We start from the raw sequence: 22,965 nt of genomic DNA, 5'->3' as shown, positions 1-22,965 counted from the left end.
ACAAAGTATGCTGTAGTATGTGTGTGAAAGGGGAGTAGGAGGAGCGTGTGCACGTGTCTGTGCGGGGGGGGAGGGGGTAACACTGTCAATTTTAATGTTGGAAAATTGTTTCAGAAAATATTTGGTTAGCCCTACTAATATATACCTTTGCATGGAATTAAAGGGTGCACAGGCTCTGTACTAGCCCTCTACAGATGGTAATATTTGCAGTCAAGACAATCAGGAAACAAGTGACACCTGTGTAACCCCTCCTTTTGAGTGGTGCTTAGCTTAATAGCCTATTCTAGCTCACAGGACTAACCTCTTAAACGTAAGGTTGAATGAGAATATTCATTGAATGATAAAAAAGTAGGGCTGGAAGGGACCTCTGGAGGTCATCTGGTCCAGCCCCCTGCCCAAGGCAGTATCATCCTTATCCAAACCATCCTATACAAATTGTCTAATAACCCATTAGTGAAACAACAGTCAACACTGACAGCCACAGGGCATAACACCCTAAGCTGACACAGGCAAAGCAGGGGGACAATGGCGGCCAATGTTCCATCACTACAAGGACTGTTAAAAATATGCTTGAGAGATCCAAGGAACAAACATGATAGAGGCAAGCAGGCCTGGTCCTACACTGCCTGGCATCTTGCATAGTTGCACCATGTAGCTTGTGAAAAAGCTATTGCAAAACAAGTGTATAAGTTAACTGCCTCAGTAGGTGGACAGTTCTGCTTGGGTGGTACTTTACACACAGTTTGGGCAGATATAGGTCACTGAACAAGGTGCAGGACACACAGAGAATCAGACTTGCTGTCTCTTCAAGCAAGTACACAAGCACCACAAGCAGCTGTCACTTACACTTCTTTTTCTTCCTGCAGTTTTGAAGCCTCCTCCTGAAGCATCTGTAACTGTTGCTGGGCGATGGTTAACTCCTGAGAAGTTCTCTCCAGATCCCGCAGCAGCTCCTTATTTGTTAGCTTCAGCTTGGTGTTCTCCACTTTGGTCTCTTGCTTGTCATTGTGTAGCTCCTTACACTGCCCCTCCAACTGGGGGAGGGAAGGCAGGAAAACAAAGAACGTCATCCACTGACTGCACCATCTTACCTTTGTAGCAAAATGATTCTTCAATGTTAAAGCCTTAGGGCAGTGGTGGCCAGTCTTTTTTGGTAAGCTTACCACAAGTAAAGTCTAAAATATAAGGTAGTGCCACTCTAATAATCAGCCAACACCCTCGTCCAGTGCCACCAAATCCTGTCACCATGGGGAAAAGGCAACACTGAATTTGGTGGTACCTACTCCCACAGCTCCCAGGAGGCCAGAGCCTCAAACCAGCACCACTCCTCTAGTCCAGCCCTAATCTCATTGCTGGTGTTCCCTTTAACTCAGTGACTGGGGCTTGTGAGCCGAAGATAATGGCTAACCATGATACTTGTAGAGCACATACCCTGAGTTAGCCACCACTTAGTGTTTCTATACAGGGGAGCAATTACAAAATAAGCATGCAAAATAATTTAATGCACACCAGCTATTCTATGCTACCTCCCCAGGTAGACACATTAAGAGCACCAAGGCCAAGCTGATAAAGTTTTATTCATCTTCCACAGAGGATACTTGGGAAGGGTGATAAACAGAGAGTAGCTAACTGGAGCTCCTATTGCACAGAAAAGCTCTGGCACAATGCTTTAACCTGCCACTGACTTGATTAAACAAACAAAACACCTTTGTTTAGTACAAATACTTGCCTGAAACATGCAAGTGTTTTGTTAAAAATTAGGTTCTTTATTACTATTAACACCTTCTCAGTGACATTGAGGGCCTAGACTATCTGTGAGTAGGCTATGGCTCCAGTTGATGGGGACTGGGGCAGAGATCAAAAAGGGTCAACTGTGGCTCCCCAAACCTGAAGCTATTTCTATGATGACCCAGGCCTCAGCTTGGTTTAAAAACAGCCTCAGGATGTCTCTATACATGATCTATACCTGCCCCTGGTTTCACCCACCACTCTATGCAGTAGACTGGAAGAGCTTAGAACTGGGGTGGGCAAAATGCAGCCTGCAGGCTGGATGTGGCCCACCAGGCCATTCTATCTAGCCTGCAGGGCCCCTAAAAAATTTAGAAAATTAATATTTATCTGCCCCTGGCTACCTGTCATATGGCTCTCGATGGCTTGTCAAAAACTCAGTAAGTGGCCCTCCGCCCAAAATAATTGCCCACCCTGGCTTAAAACATTCTGCACCAGCAAGGACTTATTCATACCCAGAGAATCCCAACTGTGCAGGTCAGGACAGTGTGTAGCCCTGCTCTAGCACCAGAGCAAGGCAAAAGGGGAAGAACCGAGTTCTGAAATCAGGGAGAAGTTGTCAGAAATAAGAAATGTAGACTAACTATAACAGACAACATGTCAGAAAAGCAATGACCAACCTGACTTCCTTCTGTGCATGGTGACAGGCTCTGCAGATGAGAGGACAGCAGTGGCTGTGATATACCTTGACAATAGCAAGGCTTTTGACAATCTCTCACATTCTCATTAACACTATGGAAAGGATGTAGACAACTTGGAGAGTCCAGCAGAGGGCAACAAAAATGGTTAGGGGGCTGGGGCACATGACTTATGAGGAGAGGCTGAGAGAACTGGGCTTCTTTAGTCTGAAGAAGAAAAGACGGAGGGGGGAATTCATCTACCTGGAGGACTGTTCCAAAGAGGATGGAGCTAGACTATTCTCAGTGGTGGCAGATAACAAAATAGGGAGCAATGGTCTCAAGGTGCAGCAAGGGAAGTTTAGGTTAGATATTAAGAAAAAACACTCTCATGAGGAGGGTAGTAAAACAGTTACCCAGAGGGGTGGTGAAATCCTTACAGTTACCCAGAGGGGTGGTGAAATCCTTAGAGTTTTTTAAGATGCAGGTAGACAAAGCCTTGGCTGGGATGATCTAGTTGGGGAGGGTCCTGCTTTGAGCAGAGGGTTGGACTAGATGACGTCCCGAATTTTCTGTGATTCTAAGATAAGGAAATACAGACTACACAAAAGTACTGTAAGACAGATAAATACCTGGTTGGATCAGATAAATAACGGTTGGATCATCATGCTCAGCAAGTAGCTATGAATGTCTCAATGTCAGGTTGAGAGGAAGCATCAAATGGGCTTCCCCAGGGGTCTTTCCTGAGTCCAGTATTGTTGCATACCTTCATTAATGATCTGGATGATGGGATTGAGTGCATGCTTAGGAAGTTTGAGGAGGACATCAAGTTGGGTAGAGTTGCAGACATTTTGGAGGTTAACACTAGCATCCAGAAAGACCTAGACAGACTGGAGAAATGGTCTGCAAGGACTTAGGGGCTGCGTTAGACCATAAACTGAATATGATGAGCCAACAGTGTGCTCTTGCTGCAAAAAGCAAAAAAACCCAACAACAAAAACCCAGCATACTGTGCTATATTAACAGGAGTGTCACTTTCAAATCAAGGGAAATGATTCTTCCACTCTATTCAGCACTGGTGAGGCTTCACATAAAGTACTGTGTCCAGTTTTGGGCCCCACACTTCAAGAAAAATGTGGACAGATTGGAAACAGTCCAGTGCAGAGGAGCAAAAGTGATTAGGGGCCTGGGAAGCACGATTTATGAGAAAAGGCTGAAAGAATTAGGATTATTTAGGTTAGAGAAGAGCAGACTAAGAGGAAATTGGGTAACAGTCTTCAAATACCTGCAGAGTGATTACAGAAAGGATGGACACGGGCCTAAGGGACAAGACTAGGAGCAATGGCCTCAAGTTTCAAGAGGGAAAATTTAAACTGGAAGCTAAAAGGAACTTTGACTATGAAGGCACTGGAACAAGCTATCTAGAGAAATTATGGGATCACCATTCTTACAAGTTTTCAAAAGCAAGTTAGACAGACACTTGGCTGGGATGGTTCAGTCAGGGATGATCCTGCCTTGAGTAGGGGGCTGGACTAGATGACCTGGCAAGGTCCCTTCCAGCTTTATTTTCCTGTGATCCTATGAAAGGGTACCCACAAATACATAAAAACTATTTTTTCCCCAAACGTGTTTTAAAATATGTCAAGTGCATTGGGAGTTTTAAAATGATACAAGTTAAGTTTCTGAGACAGAGACACACAAAGAATGAAAAGACCCAGAACACAAATATTGCCTGTCACTGAACTTTTGTGCTCCTGGAAGGCAGGGACTGACTGCATTGAGTACAGGCAGGTTTCCTTACCCAGCTCTGCCAATCTGCCTCTCAGCCCTGAGCACCCTTAATGTTCTGGTTCTGTAGCATGTAAAATACTCGGCCATGTTTTTTTCAGCTTGTTCACAAACAGTTCACTAGGGTTATTTGATGTCTGATCTCTGAGTGTCAAGCTGTGTTTTTTAGTGCTGACCAGTAGCATAGAAGTCAAACAAGGTATTAGAGTCCTCCACTGAGGAAAACAAAAAAAGAACTAAAAGAACAGCTTCAATCTAATGGTGTTTTACATGTCCAAGGGGAGGAGCAGAAAGGGAAAAGGCTGCAAATTATCACGATAAGTGAATTTTAAGAGCATGTGATCTGTTCTTTCCTGGGGATGTACTCACTGCAAGGTGTTCACCCAGAAAAATGAGCTTGTGTAAGAGTTATAGTCTGGGTGAAGAGTTGAGGTATGATCTTCCCCTCATGTCATATGATGTTAACTGCTCATGTGGTCCTGTTTGTGCGAGATGCAGGCCAAGGCTCCCATCCATTTTTTTTTTCATTTCACAGCTCTGGTAAGAGGCCACAGGGAACTCTGTTCCCTTGCTGTGACAAGTAGCTTCCTGCTCTTTACAAAATGTACCAGCAGCCTGGCTTTTAGAAGGGCTGAGCACCTCACAAATCCAGCTGAGTTGAGTGGGAACTGAGGCTGTGCAGACCCTCTGGAAAAAAAAAAAAAAAATCAAACCCTATACATTGCAGATGCTGGCTTATCATTTTCTATATTAGGGTCTGTAAACTGCCCATCACTGGAGGCAGTCTGCAATGCCATCTTTGGTATCAGTAATTGCATCTGTTTTACAAAACTGCTTGTAGGGTGTAGCTATGTGTTTGTAAGGCTTGTGTTATTGTTAAGTATATGTGGCAGAACTGTGCCTATAGACAGTAGCTGATGAAGGGGAGCTCAACAACTGTTCATCCCTGGAGTCCCACTCTAGTCCTAGAAGTAGAACTGAAGTGGTACGTTAGCCCTGACATTCACCTCTACACAGAGGCAGATTTTGCCCAACAGCGACACAAGTATAAGTAAAGCAACTTTGCTGCTACACCTGAGTGAACACTCACAATGTTTTATCAGATTCTCCCACACTTTGCTTGTGACCTAAATCACAATCTGAATTGGCTACACATTCAGGAGGGGAATGGATATGCATTAATCACTATGTCATCAACTGTGCAACCACACACAATAGAAAGATGCATCATTATAAGGGGAAGGAAGGGGGGACACCTACAATTTGCTGCTGATTAGGAATAGCATTGCTAAATTATATTAAAAAATCCTACATTTACTGAAATTTAGGATGCAAAGTAAATACCACAAAAAGATGGATGTCCAACAGCAATGATATTTCACACTAGTAATATTAATTTATTTGCATGGAGCATCCTGCATACATGACAGGCAATACAGGCAGTGATGCCTAGAATTAAAGTTGTCCAGTGATTTTGATTATAAGCCTTCTGTCATTACTCGCTTATACTTTAAATATAGAAGAAGGTTAATGTTGCTGGTGAAACTTTTTTCATTTCTTAGAAGTTTATTTTAATTATGCAATATCATCTCTGTATTAAAGTACAGTGATTGGCAGGGGCTTTTGGCATTCAGTTTCCATGTTTAAACTTCAGCTTATTGATCATTAATACTGCCAGCATGCAAATATGCCCAACCTAGCTCTAACAATCACACTTTCATTGAGCTGAAAGGGATGGAGACAATTGTGTGTCAGCTTTGCTTCAGAGAAATAGATGGCCTGATTCTGGTGGTTTTTGACAGCCTGGCACCATGGAATGCTGCAGAGCAGCAATAAACCAGTTTAATTTTCTGGGCAAAACTGGAGTTGTGGCTGCTTTGCATTACTGGAATGGGAGAAAGAAGCCAGAATTCCCTATTGAGCCTGGCCAAGAAACATTTTTTTTTAAACAAAAGCTTAGAATTTGTAAAATGTGGCAAAAAATTGCTGGAGACTCTCAAATTGCAGGATCTAAAATATTTTCCCCAAACCAGCTGTTTTCTCCCACTCATCTTATTAAGGCTTTTTGTTGGAGACAAACAGGCACATTTTAATGAAGGAATATTTCTCATGCAAGTTATTCCAGTAGTAAAAGCTCAAAAGGAGCAAGCTGAAGGCCAGACAGAGATCCTGGCTAGAGAATCCAAATACCAGAAATTCAATGTTTTGTAAAGTAACAGCCATCTGAAATGGATATTCACTTAGGAAGTTAATTTGAAAATGTAATCATTGCAGGTGCTATAATTTGCACCCACTATGAAGTGAGGCTCTAGTATTTTAATATCAGAGGTACCAATGGTATAGAAAACATGGTGCTTGCTACTGTCAGTAAAGAGCAATTAAGTTTAATTGTGCTTGGTGGTAAATAGTTGCAATATCAGATCTGGAAGAGATGACCAGTCTCCGAAGTGATCATATGTTGTAGCAATGTGTTGCTCTAGGCTAACAGAGCAATACTAATCATTTGTATGACAGCTGTGCAGACATCTTTGAAGTGATGACCAGACACTATTCTAGAAATGCTTCACTAGGGAGCCTGCCATTCAGTTGAAGGACCCGTTGTGTCTGATTTTCAGCTGGAATAAATCAGTGTAGGCCCACAAAGCTAATATTCACTGAAGCCTAGGAACTGACTCACAATGCACAACATTCAGCTGAGAGGTATTGGAAGATACTCTCGTGGCCCCCAGCTGCAGCAGCTTAATGCTGAGTGAAGCCCAGGTTCATCCAGTGTTGGGACAGTCGCCCATTAATAGATATTGCCCTTGCAACACTGCCCCCTGCATGCCCCCTCCTCCCCCCACACAAACATGCAGGCAGACACTTTCCCCATCCTGAATTCAACAACCCTTTCTCTTTCCTTCCCCTTCACCAAATCACAACCCATCTCTTCTTCCTTACCCAATCCTGCTCATCCTCCTCCACACCCAACCAGACCCCCGCCCCCCATGACCTCTCCTTCCCAGTCTAGACCTCCACAGACTCCCAAAGAACAGAAATTAAACTATTCTTTCCCTGCCAACACAGATCTCACTTATGTTCACCTCCCAGAACAAGGCTTCTCCCAGCCTACAGTCCTGTGGTAGTCTCCCTATACATATCCCTTAAGCCAGGGATGGGCAATTATTTCGGACTAAGGGCTGCTTACCGAGTTTGGGCAAGCTGTTGAGGGCCGTATGGGTAGCCCCACCCCTTGACAGGTGCCCCACCCTCTGGTTGTCATCCTGTGACTGGAAATCCCGGCCCCTAACCCCTGACCTTTGCCAACAGAAGCCCCTCCCCTTGCCCTCAAAAGTACTCCTTTCAGCAAGGATTTTTCCATCTTGGAACCAGAAAAATAAGAATTTATATTCTAAAAGAAAACATCTACAACATTCATTAACTTGATTTCAAAAAATATTTTTGTCCTGATTTACATGTGTTTGTATAATGTACATATAGGTGATTGCTTAAAATGAAGTCTGACTCTTGTATGTTGTGGGGGTTGGGTATAGATTTGTGGGAGGCTGTGAGTGTGTGGGTATTTGGGGTACAGGGGAGGGTGTGTCTATGGGGGTGGATAGATACAGGGGGTGTGGGGTGAGGGAGCTTGTGGGTGTGTGTGTGGATATGTGGGGTGTGGGTGGGTATGCGGTTAGTGGGAGGATGTGTGTAGGGGGAGGGTGGCTGGGCTACGTGTGGAGGTATGCGGGCATATGTATGGTGGGGTGTGCATGTGGGACTCACCCTACGAACATACACACACACTGTCCCTGCCCACACACTGCCTGCTTGCCTGCCTACACACACAGCCCTCCCACTCCTGGCCCTGTGGTACTGGCACAGCTCGTGCTCCCCAGTCCAGTGATGCAGCCTGGGATCACGTGGTGCTGGAACAGTGAGCAGGAGGAAGGCAGGGAAATGGCTGGGGGTGAGGCGGGATTGGGCTGCTCAGTCCTGCCAGCTCCCCCTGGGTCCTACTGCCCCTGGCTCTTGTCATCTTTGACAGGCAGCCAGGAGCAGGGCCAGATAGAATATCCTGGCAGGCAGGATCCAGCCCGTGGGCCGTATTTTGCCCACCCCTTTGTTAAGCCCAGCTGTGTTTGCTGCTAGGCCCCCAGTGTCAACTCTTTGAAATGTCAGCATGACATCATGCTGTGGATTTGGGACACTTCACATCCTACCCTGCAATATACCACCATGAAAGCATGTTGACAAGCCAAGAGGGTAACAAGTGTCAAAAAGGATCAGGCCAAGAAACTTCTTGGTCTGCAGTGGCACGTTGCACCTGCATGATGGCAGTTCTACATCTGCAAGGGGCTAGGCCCCTGGGATTTACAGAAGTGCATTCTGTCAACCTCTGTGTAGCCTGTCAGCATGGGTCTTGACTTAGTTCTTCTATTAACCCTTCTCTTAGGTATTCATATGACTAAAAAAGGGACGCCCCATCTGGCTGAGTCCTTAGCAGCAGCACAGAGCACATCTCAGTCAGCAGATTGCCTTTTAATATTTTACCATCCATTGTAGCACAGGAATAATGAGATTGGGTTGAAAAAAAATATTAGAACATCTTTGCCTAATGAATGTAGCTTGGATGACAGAGTTTGTATTATTCTCAAGAGGTCACTTCATGATCTAGCAAGGATAATGTAATTAAATAAAGTTACCATTGCTTGTTTAAAAAGAATAAATTCAATTGGCAAAATCTATGCCAGTTTATGAGGATGGGAGAGGGTGGGGAAGCATCAACTAAGAGAAAAAAAATAGGTACCAAGAGCCTGATTCTGCTCACACATGTAATATAAATCAGGAATCATCCCATAAAACAAATGGTGTTACACTGCTATCTAAACCAGGAGGAAGGAAGGAGAGTCAGACCCTGTGCACTGGACAAAGAGGAAAGGACAAATGTGAATAGTAAATTTAATATATTACTGCATTGAGTTATACTTCTGAGTGGGGGAGTGGAGAAATCATTGAGCTGCTTAATTGGAGAGCATTCAGATGTTATAACTTAGTTTGGTAAGGGGCATCATTCAGCTGTTTCAGTGACAGAGGCTTCAAGTGCAGTTTGCTCCCTGATTAAGAATACCTTCTGTCAACAATAAAAATTAGAAGTCAATTCTGTCCCTCCAGTGATGGCTGCCTTTTTCAACAGCCTGGCCATAAAAATAAAAAGGGGCATTTGGATTTTATAGGTGCATGTAAATCCTATAATTCGGTCCAGCTCTTGGGACAAATGAGACTGATGAAAAGGGGAAGCTGGGGCAGGGTGGAGAGGAGACATGAAACTTTTGTTTCATATTCCAAAACAGGGGAATAAAATCATGAAGCCCTTACTTAAACTTCTCTAGGAATCACTGCAAATCTTACATGTATGAGGAACAGCTAGAAACTGAGTAACAATTCAAGAGTCTGCCTAGGCCTTTACACCAAACAATGTAACACACACATGACATACATGTTCTAAGAACTTGCACAGCAAAGAGGGAAGCCCTATGTGCTAAAGCCAGATGCCTTCCCAGTTGGGGTTGCTCAGCACCAGTGAGAGCTCTCTGGCACTGGAGCCCGCTGCCTTCCCTACCCTGCCAGGGGAAGGTACCTGGGGCTTCCCTCCCTTGCAGTGCAGACTCGGCATAGAAGGAAGGAGGCTCCAGCACCTGAAGCTTCACTCCTGTGCAGTACCAGCAGGAAAGGAAACAGGCTCCAGCACATAGGGCTTCCTTCTTTGCTGTGTGAGTGCAGGGGCTGCGCATGAGTGGCAGGGAGTGCTGGCCATACAGATGAGCTGGTAGAGGCTGCGCCCCTCGCCCTGATGTGCAGTGCTGCCTGGAGCTACCCCCCACTGGGTACCTGAGCGCCCCACCTGCTGTTGTGCTATGTGAGGAGTGTGTGTGTGTGGGGGGGGTCCCCACACCCCCCCATCCTCCCTCACACCCAAACCTTGCCCCTACAACCCCCATATATACACCCCCACACACGCACATCCCCACATCCCACCACACACACACACATCCACACCTCACCATACACACCCACCTTACACACCATACATACACATGCACTCACACACACGCACACCCACTCCACCCCCCCACTGTATACAAAACTAAGAATTTATTTTTGAGTTATTATGCTATCATCTCTATATACACACCATGCAAACACTGTAGCAGGTGCTGAGGCGCTCATGACAAAAATATTTTTTGTAATAAAAATTAAAATATGTTCTAGTAGGTGTTTAATTTTTAGTGTATAATTTGGTTGGGTTTTTTTGGTTCTTTGATGGCAACCCCCCCCCAGATTATTTACAGGGTGGGGGCAAGGGGAGGGACTTCCAGTGGCAAGGGTTAGGGGGTGGGACTTCTAGTCTCAATGTGGAAACAAGGGGGCATGGCAACTGTCAGGGGAGGGGGGGGTACCCATGAGGCCCTTGACAAAGCACCAAAACTCATTAAGTGGCCCTCCACCTGAAATAATTGCCTGCCCCTGGTCTAGCTAGCTGAAAACAGATATTTAAAAACTATTCAGGAAGCAAAAGGTGGGTAAGATCTAAATATCAGCATAACCATTATGCTGTGGTGATTTATAACACCTTGCATTTTTGCAGTCAATGTCAGCCTGAAGGCGCTCCAAATGCTTTACATATGTGCATAAGTATAAATGCACACAGAATTCATTTAATCAACTACTGAAATGCAGCTACCTCTGGGGTGGAACGTGGCAGACACCCATCAAACCTAAAAACTGCAGCAATGAAAAATACTCTCAACTCACAGGAACACTGATCCAAGGCAACTAGAAAAAGGAAACTTTTTGGTGCCTTCCATAAAATACATTGATGACTTTAGTCTAGTTCACAATACATGTAGAAACACATTAGTACAATGATACAATCCAGTCTGAACAATCCCACTTCTTGCTCAGGTGTCATTCCTATCGACTCCCATAGGAGTCAAATCATGTTCTTGGAAAAAAATGCAAAGACCACTGGATCACAAGGGACTGAACTGCTCTTAGCTCTCAACAGAGTGATCTTCTAGGTCAAGGCCGCCCAAAAAAACAGGTTACATTTACAGTACTCTGCAGCTCAACAGAGCAAGTCCATTTCCAGCAATACTCTCAGTCGTATAATCAGCAGAAAATTCACTCTTAAAATTGTTTAAATAATCCTGCCTTTTCTCCTTCACGGGTTTTGCAGCTATTTTGCTGGAAGTACTATGCTTCCCCAAGGAGGCTATATATTTTTGTAGAACAAATGACACCAAGCACTGATATGGAAACATGACAAGCCAGTACCATTCTAGTGAACTAATGAGAGTAGCAGACCAAAATCCAGCCTTTCTTTTCTTAAGCACATGTAAATCTGTGGGCACACCAGTGGCATCATGGGAAATATGCTACTGTAAAATGACATTAGAGAAATGAGGCCAGAGGCCAGTGTACTTAAAAGACAATTTAAAATTTATGGCACTTGTTCTCTAGCATAACTAAGTAGCAGTTGACACCAGGCCAGTACAGGGGTGTTCAGTGATGGCGTTAGGACCCTTAATCTTTAGCAGCCCAGGAATTAGGTCACTCTCTAGCCTAAATTAAAGCTACTGGGTTCTTCTATAGGTGTGTAAAACTAGTCTAACAGGGAGATAAAAATCAGCATCCTTGTTTTTGTAATGTCTTATGAAAGAAAGCATGTACTTTAGAAATTGAGATTAAATTTTTCAAAGTAGTAGCAACTTGGGAGCCTCAATCCAATTTTCAAAAGGGATTTAAGTGCCTACATCATCTATTTAGTTCTCCAGAGGGTCAGATTTTTACAAGTATTTGGGCACTTAATGATGCAATTGGCAGAGCTTTTGAGGAAAAAAAAAAGTCTTCCTAGGTGCCTAAATACATTTAGGGATCAGGCCCTAAGCATCTAAGGCACATCTGAAAACTTTACTCAATATATTTACTTAACATTAATGAATTTTCCCTTTAAAGGGACATGTGTACTACTCCTGTTCAAAGATTTCAAATCAATAAAGAGAATATAAAACAGGTTTCACTGTAGAATTATAGCTTTCCTGATGATTTACAGCTTCTAAAATTTCTCAAAAAGTTGAAATACTGCTAATGGCACAAGAGAAAGAAAAACAATGAAGCCAGAAGTCATATGGACAAATCCATGGTTAAGTACCCTTTTCTGTTTTTGAATCAGTTGTTCCAATTCTTGTTCTTTTGATAGGAGTTTGTGTTCCAGGTCTTGACTGCGGGACTGAAATCTCTCCGTGTCCTGCAAAAACAAGGGAGGTGAAAATTAAACAAAAAAGCCTGGTCTTATTCATGTAGGCAACAGTGTCCAGGGTATAAGGTGCAAGACAAGTTATCAGATCTGGAAATCAGGATAGGCTGTGAAGAGTGAAGGAAAATAGCTTAGGGTAAGGCTAAGGTGAATTTTCCCTCACTCAGGAGGGCAAATCTTGAGGTTGGGTAAGTGGCACTTCTCCACAAGTTATTGAGCTTGATCTAGGAATTACTGGGTCAAATTCTATAGACCCTTTTATGCAAGACAGCACATCTTAAATGCTGCGCCTTCTAGCTTTCAAATCCATTTATTAACCACATTAGTTTAACTTCAGAATAATATCACTGGGGTAAGAGTTACACTGGTATAAGCAAGGAAAGAGATGGGTCTCAAGTGTTTGGAGCCCTCCTCTCTGATTATATGGCTAGCTAACTAACTAATATGGAATAATATCTGAATAAATGAGAACTCTCCCTGCTTCCATTACGAACTACAGTTGTAAGACAGCCCCTCAGATGTTGTAAACTGTCAGCAATTCTAGACCAGAGGTGGGCAAAATGTGACCCGGGGGCCAGATGTGGCCCGCCAGCCCATTTTATCTAGCCCATGGGGCCCCTAAAAAATTTAGGAAATGTAATATTAATCTGCCCTGGGCTGCTTGTCATGCAGCCCTCGATGGCTTGCCAAAACTCAGTAAGCAGCCCTATACCCAAAATAATTGTCTATCCCTGTTCTAGACACTTAAAATTGAAAAGAGTGTCCACTAAGGTCCCCAGGAAAACTCTTGTTAGATAATGATTAAATCTCCCTAAAACAGGTGAGCACAGGAACAATGAAATGTTCCTACCTCTCTACTTTGGCTCCTAAGAATATACTTAATGGGGCAATTTAATACATGTTAACTGGCTCCTTATGCAGAAGACTACGTAGCCAAATGAATAAAGACACAGTAACCATTCCTTTAAATAAAGCCCTCAGTCAGCAGGTTACCAACTATCTTAAATAACAATAATTTGGATTTATTTGGCTCCTTAACAATACCTTTTAGTGTATTTTTTCAAGTGTTGCTTTTTATGTGAGCAGGTAATCATTTCCTTTTTCCACTTGGCATTAGTGTACGTAGTGTCCCTGAGAGTTTGATTTATGGAAAGAAGTTAAAATTCACTCAAAAAACAAATCAGGCAAGCCAAGAAACAGTATGATTCTTCAGTGTCTGATACCTGCTAGTACAAGTGCTGAGTAACTTAAAATAACTAAAATGAGGAGGTTTATGACAAGGGCTTGACATAGTAATAGATGAATGAATTAATAAGAGAATTTATGACACTGCTTTAATCATGAGCAAGTTAAGTAACAGTTCAAGGCAAGCGTCTTTATATTTTTTACATTTTCAATTTTATTTCAATAGTTCACTATTTTTATTAGAGCATTTTCAAAACCCAGTCTCTTCCACAGCAAATTTCATGAGGTAGAATCACAAAACCCACTGGTTTATTTCATTTCAGGCAGAAGGCAGGGTAGATTTGCACCTTGTAGCCTAACTAAATTATAAGTTCTCATGAGCATGGGCTCATTTAATCAGATGCTGATCACTTCATGTCAGCCACCAGTGTAGTTCAACCAGCTCCAGAGTGAAATACCATTGCTGTTTAAAAGTCTTTGCTAGCATCCTCTGAATGCAATGGAAAGATTCCCACTGATTTTAGTAGGCATTAGGTTAGGCCCTGATGGTGCATACGGCAGAAAGCAAAACCAAAAAAAATGATACAACTGAAAATTAGGGGAACATCTAAAACATCATATTCGATGGACGCAGAGTTGCTCTGGAATAATTAATGACTACTGTATGCTGACCTACTTCTTGGAATACTAAACTTTAAAGATATATTGGTTTCACTCACAGACCTGTGAGGAAACAAAACAAGAAAGCCAAATGACTCCAGATATGCAACCCTTAATATAAGAAGGGTATATTTCTGGCAGAGAGGAAAACTGTATGGGAATACAATGGGGAAGGATAATAGCAACTGAAAAAGAGACTCTCAAGAGACTGGGTGAGTAGTAGAAAGCTGTTTAGGGTTGGGGGAGAAGACAGCTGTGACAGACACCCACTGGGGTGGCTAACAAAATGAAGCCTGCCTTAGGGGACAGTATGCCTTTAGGAAAGATCAATATAAATGTAGATTATTGCATTAAAATCCTTTTCTCTTATGCTTTGTTCCTGCTGTGTTAAGTAAGTACTGAAATGGTCTAGGAAGGCTGCCCTTTCTCTATATTTATCATTGATCACAGAATCCAGAAAGGAGGATAAACCACAAGGGCCAAACCCAGTTGGGACCTCTGGGGTAAGCCCAGTTGACTTATATACAGGGCAAAGCAGCTCACAAGCCATAAGGGTATGAACAAACATTAAACTGAAAAGCTCCAAATCCCGCTCCAATTTGTTTCTATTTTTTCAAGAGTCATTTTTGAAGGGCTTCAGCAAGGGTGAATGTTTCTGGCACTTCAAAAGGCACTTGAAGCACTTCATACAGAGCATCTGTCCATGGCCTAAGAGTAAGAAAACTAGAAAATTCTACCCCAGGGGACATAAAAGGAAATAAAAGTAAAGTAATAAAAAGGTATGCATTATAATATCCCAGGAAGCATGCTCAGAGACCAGGAACAAGACAGACTTGCAACAAACCTTGCAAGTATGCCACCACATAAATTACTCAGAAAGGAATCTGATCAGGACATGAAGACTAGTGCTATTGTCAACAGTGCTAGGGGATCTTTTATGAACAGAAATAGTCAGGACTTTGACATTAAATCTTGCCCAAGATGACAGCTCCAGAAGCTCCTACAGCATGGGCCAGTGGTTTACTAGCTGTATCAGATAATTAATACCACCCTCTGAATCACAGCATCGTGCAGAACTCAAGCACTCCTCCGTATCCCATCTGAGTAGTTTGAGCTTGTGAGCATCTGAGCTTGTGATCTGTTGAGCTCATGACACAGCGTCGTAAAGAAATTTATGCTTTATCTTACTGAATTTTTCAATTTTTTTGAGGGCAGGGGTGGGGGGGGGAGGTTACTTCTCTTTTCCTACTGGCTGAAACTAATGAAATTATCATGGTGTAAACAGGTATAAGTGACAGCAGTATCCATATGCAAAACAAAAAGGAAACTCACTTTCAGGAGAAACTGTTCCTTCTCCTTTTTGATTTGCTGCTCCATTTCTTCATAGAGCTGCTGAATTTCTTCATCATAAGCAGCAATTTTCCTAATAAGAGATAAAAGCATGCCATGTGGGTCTGTGTAGCATTATTTCAAGACAAGGCTCACAATTACTAGCTTAGCACCACATTTCTGTTTTAGCACAAAGCCCCAGGGAATGATCCTGAGAGCATGGAAAAAAGAATTTACTGCAGGAAAGGTCACAGATGAAAAACAAAATGTTTCCTTGTGGGAGGAGAGCAGTTACAGTGCGAAAGCTAATAAGGCTGCTGCTTTGACAATTTAAAATTGCCAGAAAAAAAGTGTGATGACTGTTAATTATGCACTCCTAATGACTATTGAACCTGAAAGTCCATGAAATGGAGGTCCTAGAAGCAATATAGTACTTGCACCAAAAACGATAATACTGTAAATAATTTTTAATTTAAAGATACTTGCAAGTATTTCTGAAACAAATTCACTCCCCTGTTATTTGTGGGATTGCATTGCTCATTATTCCAAGGGCTCAAGGAACTGGTGGTTTATTTGTGAACCTGTTAATGCAGCCCCGAAATTTCAGCACAAATTATTTGTCATACTGGAAAATGCCCTATTCTCATTTTCCTGCTCCTCTCACTTTGTTCTGCTCCCATCTAAAAAGGTTTAGTCACCCGGTCAGGGAGCAGAAGTAAAATGCACTGTGCCCAAATGTACATAACTAGAGCAAGTACAAGGGAATGAACAGTTCAGTTTTTGAGGAGTGGGATTCTAGCCAGCATGCTTGTAATCTGGGACTTGTTGTGGACACAGCTCTTCAGGAGAATTAGGGGGAATTTTTTTTAGCTAGTTTTTTTTTTTTTTAAGCCAAAAGAGAATTGAGCAATTGAGACATCACTTCTTGAAAGCTCAAAGAGTGCCCTGTTGGGATTTATGGCAAAACTTAATGAATTTCTCCTGTGATACTGCTGTATACCTCTCCCAGGTTGATCTGGATAGCAGTGCCGGATATAGCAAAGGTGCATTACCCATTATCCAGGCACTTTGCAGAGTTCCTATGAAATAGTTTTAAAAAAAATCACAAGGGAATCCCAAAATCCCAGGAACAGATATGAAAACCTCTAAGGATTTCATCCATGTGTGGAAATTTTCAAGATTTCAAGTGAATATATAATGGGAAGAAGGCCCTTACGTACAGCATGGGAAATCAGGAGTAACTCTGGTCAAATGAACTGATACAAGGAACAGTATAATCAGGTCTCTGTTTCCCGAAACATTTAGAATACCCAGTGTAATCAGGTCACTCACCCTACTTCTTGATATAGAGGCATCTGCTATGGGTTTCCAATCAGTTTATTTTACATGGGGCAAACTTGTCGCTACAGTAAACGGAACAAAACAAACCCAAAACCTGCTATCTTCCTTCAAAGCCTGGGAGAGGCAACCCTGGCACTGTGCCTCTCCCTCAGCACAACTGTCTCCTCTCTTCTCTCCCCCTTGAACAATGCTCCTGGAACTCTTAACCCTCTTTGGATGCCTATACATGAGCACAAAGACTGTCCTGACACACTGTAATTACAGCGCACCCAAGCAGACTTGATCAATCAAGTATGTTGGAGTGTGGTAATTACCATGCTCCAGCCAGTCTCTGCATCTTGTGTAGCATCGTCCCTGCACTCCCTGCGGGGACACTTCATCTAAAGCTCATCGAATGAAACACAGCAACCCTGATGCTCAAGATGCAGAGACTGGCTGAGAGTTTCCCCATTCCCAAAGTCTTGAGAAAAAACAGGCTCCAAGCCTCATCTGGAGGCATCAGTCTATAACAAATTCTCACTTATAGTCCAGATTGTGCAACACCAGAGCATTGCAGAGGAGACACTTTATCATGCCAGATGCCTCTGTACCCTTTGCTGACCACTGTGCCTTCCTAGTTGTTCCCTCTCCCTGAAGTAGGCCAGTCAAAGGCACCGTAATAGCTGAAAACTGCAGAATAATGTGTCAATATGCCACCTGTCCTAGAAATAATTTCACTTGTCAATTTGATGTGGATACTAAGGAATCCACCACTGCCGTTACCTTTTTCACTAGGGGTATCATCTTCTCGTTTCCTAGGACTGAAGGTATATCCTAGGTACTTGGTCTCTCTACAACCAAGCTGGCGGTTAGCTGAGCTGGCTGTGAAGCCTGCAGCTCTAAAAAGTGCGGTACTGCTTTCATCTGCAGATGGGCTCATCCCAGGTGCTGGCTAATATTACCACATTGTCCAAGTATGTGACTGCATGTGATCAGTGTGGGTGGAGTATTTTGTCCAGAAAGTGCTGGAAGGCAGTTGGCCCTTCCACAGAGTCCAAAAGGCAGAATTTGAAATGGATAGTATCCCCATGGTGTTGCAAATACTTTGGTTTCTCAGGACTCTGGGGCTAACGGTAGTTGCCAATAGCCTTTTGTCAAACCAGGGCAATAATACATTTGGACTTTCCTCTTCCTTCAAGCATCTTGTTTATCCAGGGCATTGGCAAGGTGTTAAACTTTGAGACTGCATTTACTTTTCAAAACTTAATACAAAAATGGAAAGCCAGGCCCAGCTTCAGCAGCAGCACAACTGGTACTAGTAGATTCTTTTATCACCCCCAATTAAAGCATACTTTGAATTTCCTGGTGTACCATGTCCCTGAAATGTGCTGGAATTCATGAATATCCCTTTTGTACGGAAAACCCCAGCTTAAGGACAATCTGGTGATCCATTAGAGCAGGTCTCCCAGGAATGTTTGTAAAAAACATCTAGACATTTTTCTAACTGTGTTTTCATGTTGCCTTGTTGGGCTGTGGTTAAAGCTTCCCCCAGGGAGAGAGCTACACTAGAGTCTGGAGGAACCCTTGCAAGACCAAGGCCAGCCTTAAACAGACAGCTGAGGACATTACTGGCTTCTTAAGTCATTCAGGAATTTAACAGATTAACACAGTAGGATCTGGGAACCTTGCCACTTCCCCACCAGACACACCTCACTGTTCACTTACCCAACTCAACACAGGATCTCAGATGGGCCCTGTCACTTAGCTAACAATTTGTTCTCCATGGAGGGGAGAAGAAATACCACCCTGTCAAGAGGTTGGTTCCACAACCTGGCATTTTTGTTATGTTGATATTCCTGGGCCTGTTGTGCCACCTTGAGATTTTCCTTAGCAAAGGCTCCCACCAAATCTGGCTGCTCCCACAGCCTGAATGTCACACTGCGCTCTGTGCTTTGGTGCCTGGCAGAATTCCTTTGAGAGCTCTGCCATTCCCTCAGGGTTGCTTTCTATTTAATAACCCAAGTGGAAAAAAGCCTGGTGGTGACTGTAGGACCTCCCAAATAGCAAACAGCAAAATCTAGCTTGGCTGGATTGGAATTGACTGAGTTCAACCTTCCAGGCCAACTGTAACGGTTTGGTCATGAAGAGCCAATCTTGACCAATCACCACTGGGTAGGTCACGTGGCTGGCCACAGTGGCAACAATCCTAACCTTCTATCTCCCGATAATTAGGCTCATTTGGACTCTGGGTCCTGGACCAACATTCCCATGGATACACATCACATGGACATATTCCAACATTTGAAAGTCCTCATGGTCCACAAACTGCTGATGTATAAAGGTCTGTTTGGACGCAGATCTACCAGCCCTATGACCTAGACATCACCTACCCAGACAGGCATCACATAACCCTTCAGATCTGGGCCCTTTCTCAGTCCCCCTGACATATACATTTGGGCATACCCACCATCCATCTAAGGGCAGTCCCTGTACTGGTGGCCGTCCTCACTACATTTAAAACAAGTTAGTTAACCACCTAATTTAACTGTCGAGCTACTAGCCAGCTCGAAGTTACCCTCTTCCCCCATGCAGCCTGTCATGGCCCATCTGTCAGGTCCCAGTCTTGAAGGAAAGCAGGGTAGAGTCCTGGGCAGTGGTGTTCTAGCTAAAGGTCCCTTCAAAGTTGCAGCTGGCTTCTTCTACAATCCCAGCCTCTCAGAGGTCAGGTTATAAGAATATAAGAATTACCATTTACTAAGTCAGACCATATATCCATCTCGTGTTGGATGGATCCTTTGCCCAGATGGTGGATGGTGCCCACTATCCTGTGTTACACAATGGCAGAGAGTGGATGCCAAAAGGAAGAGTGAACTACATATGACCAGGGTTTATTCCAAAGTTCTTCCCTCACTTGCAGTTTCCAGTATTTAAGGTCCTGGCTGGTATCCCCCACTGGGGAATCCATACAATCCAGGTCTGCCTCCATTAGGTTTTCAACCATATGGATTATCTCATCCAGGGTGGACATCTGTTTCTGGTAGACTGACTTCCAGGGTCCCAGTTGGAGTATGGAGCAAAACTTTTCTAAAATCATTAGTTCTACTATTTCTGACAGCAACAGTCTCTAGCTTTAACCAAAGGGTGCAAAAGTCTTTTAATCTTTGGACTATAGCTCAGGGACGAGAATCAGGATTAAATGCCTCCTGTCTAAATTTGCACCAGTATGCCTCCTCTATTAGACCTAGGAAATCCAATATAGGGACCTTAAGGGTCTTATATGCCTGGACCAAAGCTGCCTCAAGGCTCCATAAGGCTGCCTGAACTTCCCCAAAACAAAGAAATATGCAAGTGTGCAAACAACAAATAAACAAATCCAAAACTCACCATCTTCCTTCAGACCCTGAAAGGGGCAAACTTGGCTCTGCACTTCTCCCTCAGAACTACAGCCCCCTCTCTCCCTTGTACTCTGCTCCTGGACTTCTTGGGTGCCTGTACACAAGCTGGGAGGCTGCTCCAATGTGCTGTAATTACAGACTCAATTAATTGAGTCTGCTGGAGCACAATAATTACCATGTTCCAGATATCCTCTGTGTCTCACGTATCAGTGTCCCCGCGCTTCAAAATGCTGGCAGGGGCACTTTATCTAAAGATCATTGAACAAAGCATGAGGACCACCCTGATACACGAGATGTAGAGACTGGTTGAGAGTTTCCCCATGCCCAAATTCTTGAGAAAGAACAGCCTCCGAGCCTCATCTCGGAGCCACTCTAATTAAAGCCCCTCCTCACCACTCCCAGCGCACATGTAAAAATGCCCCTTAAGTCTAGTTGTGGCTCCATCCTTATTAACTTATCAGTTTTATTCGTCTCCCAAACTAAATGGGCTATGAGTTTTCAGTTTCAAAGGGTGACACAAGGTGCAACATGATAGAGTTTTACAAAATATTAAATGGTTGCTTAACCTAATTCAAAAGGGAAATCAGACACATTTTTGAAGGTCCATCAGTACATACTGAACATGGTAGATCTGGGTGAAGCCTCTAAAGTCAGATCTTCTTAAACCTCTGAATGCTGGAAGCTACAATGGAAGAGTAACAGGGTATAACAAATTCTGGACATGCCCAGTCCACACTCCCACTCACCATTCATGCTCTGCTACTGCGAGAAGCAGGACACCAAGCTTGATGGACGTATGGTCTGACCCAATAAACAGCAATTTTACGTGAGCATGTTTCCTCAAGAAAAAACTTACCCTAGCTATAAATGAATACTTGTCTATACAGATATAGGAAAACTAAATCCTTTAAGGCTGACACCCTACTACCTGAAATGTCATGTTTTTATGGAGATTTTTCTGCACAGACAAGCTGCATGTGAAATACAGCCCAAATTGGGGCTTCTTCTCTCCCCTCCACGACATTGCTACTTCTGACACAAATAGAGTGCAGAAAAACTAAAAGGGTATTTCATGCTCCCTTTTTCCCTTCCCAGTGTGCAGCCAAGTCACATCCTGACCCCAAACACAGAATGCTCTCCATCTTAGCATGAGAAAATAATGACCCAAGAATCTAATTCACAGTTTAATCTCTAAGGTGTACTGCATGAGAGTATCTAAGACTAATGAATGCTTAACAGAGAAGAACATGGATGCCAAGATCATATTAATAAACACTGCCCAATAACATGTCACACTGAACAGGGCTGGAGGCTGGACTGACTTAAATAATAAAAGACCCTGTTATAGTGCATCCACAGAATAGGGCAATCAGTAGTTAATGCTGCCATGAGAACCATAACTGCATTTTCTTGCTTTTGTGGGTGAAAAGTAACAACATTAATGTCATACTGTACACTGCTGGTTTTGGAACCATGTTTCTCTAACTTGTGTTTGTAAAGGCAGAAAAGGTTGTAAGTTGTACATGACAATGAAGATTTACATTTTAATAATACAATATTTACTCGTTGACTCTTTGGCATACCACTAGGGAATAGCATCTGTGAGCTAAGCACACACCAGAGTATTTAATTATGAATTTACCCTACCATTTCTAAGGCTGATCAAATAATAATAATAATAGTAATAATAATAATAGTTCTCACTGTTGCTTCAAACATAAACAGTCATGAATAATTTAGTCACCAAGTAGTGGAAAAAAATAATCATCCAATAAATTATTTGCTATATATTACTCATTGGAAGATGTAGATAAACAATGAAAAAATAAGTTATTTGTATTGGAGAAAAACCTCAACATTTGTCTTAAAAGAACAACTATTCCACCTAAATAATATGTCTGCCTGTAACCACAGCATAACTCAAACACTATCTAATAATGTAGTTTCCTTTTCACAACAACCCTATGAATTAAAACAGGTATTTTGTTACTGCAACAATACATTAACCAAAACGGAAAGTAGCGACAGTTAGTATAACCAAGGTGGCATGTTCTGGTTACTACATTTTGACCTGGAGTTCCTATGTGCAAAGGAGAATTTCATTTCTGTTCAATACTTTAACTGTGTTGGTTGGGCTTGGCCCACAGGTGTTCACACAAACACTTGGTGAAAACAGCTCTTTCTTCCAGTTAAAACTATTTCATATCTCAGATAACTCCATGGCCTGATCTGAGCACCCTCCATTACCGCTGCAGTTGGATTCTGCCATTGACCTGATGTGCGAAAATCACTTCATCTCTCCATGCCTCTTCCCTTGCCACCTTTTGCTTGCCTTGCCTATTTACAGTCTATTTTCTTTGGAGCAGACTATCTCCCTGCAACTGGTTCATACCATACCAAGCTCTGTAGGATGCCCAGTCTCAGGGCGGGCTGTAGTGCTACTACAATACAAATATTTAACATAAAATGTGAACATCTGCTTTGCAGTAAGAATGTTCAACCCCTGGCCCTCAAAGCCATGTAACTGAGCCCATGGGGCTCCCCATGGGACTGGAATTTTTTTTTGGGGGGGGGGGGGGGGGGG

General features: G+C 43.0%; 1 protein-coding gene across 1 annotated transcript in view; it reads right to left on the bottom strand.

Moving 5' to 3' along the window:
- CRACR2A (calcium release activated channel regulator 2A) overlaps nt 1–22,965 on the bottom strand; it is a 126,849-nt gene that overhangs the window by 49,347 nt on the left and 54,537 nt on the right. Inside the window, exons 6-8 of the mRNA XM_019516026.1 lie at nt 15,670–15,760; nt 12,388–12,483; nt 847–1,034 (exon numbers count right to left, since the gene is read on the bottom strand). Of these exons, the coding sequence (XP_019371571.1) occupies nt 847–1,034; nt 12,388–12,483; nt 15,670–15,760 (375 nt within the window). The remainder of the gene's footprint in view (nt 1–846; nt 1,035–12,387; nt 12,484–15,669; nt 15,761–22,965) is intronic.

The sequence above is a fragment of the Gavialis gangeticus genome, unplaced genomic scaffold (assembly GCF_001723915.1).
Source record: "Gavialis gangeticus isolate Ggan-Ray unplaced genomic scaffold, GavGan_comp1, whole genome shotgun sequence".
NCBI lineage: Eukaryota > Metazoa > Chordata > Crocodylia > Gavialidae > Gavialis > Gavialis gangeticus.
Note: the sequence above shows the minus strand (reverse complement) of the source record. Positions and strands in the feature narration are given on the sequence as shown.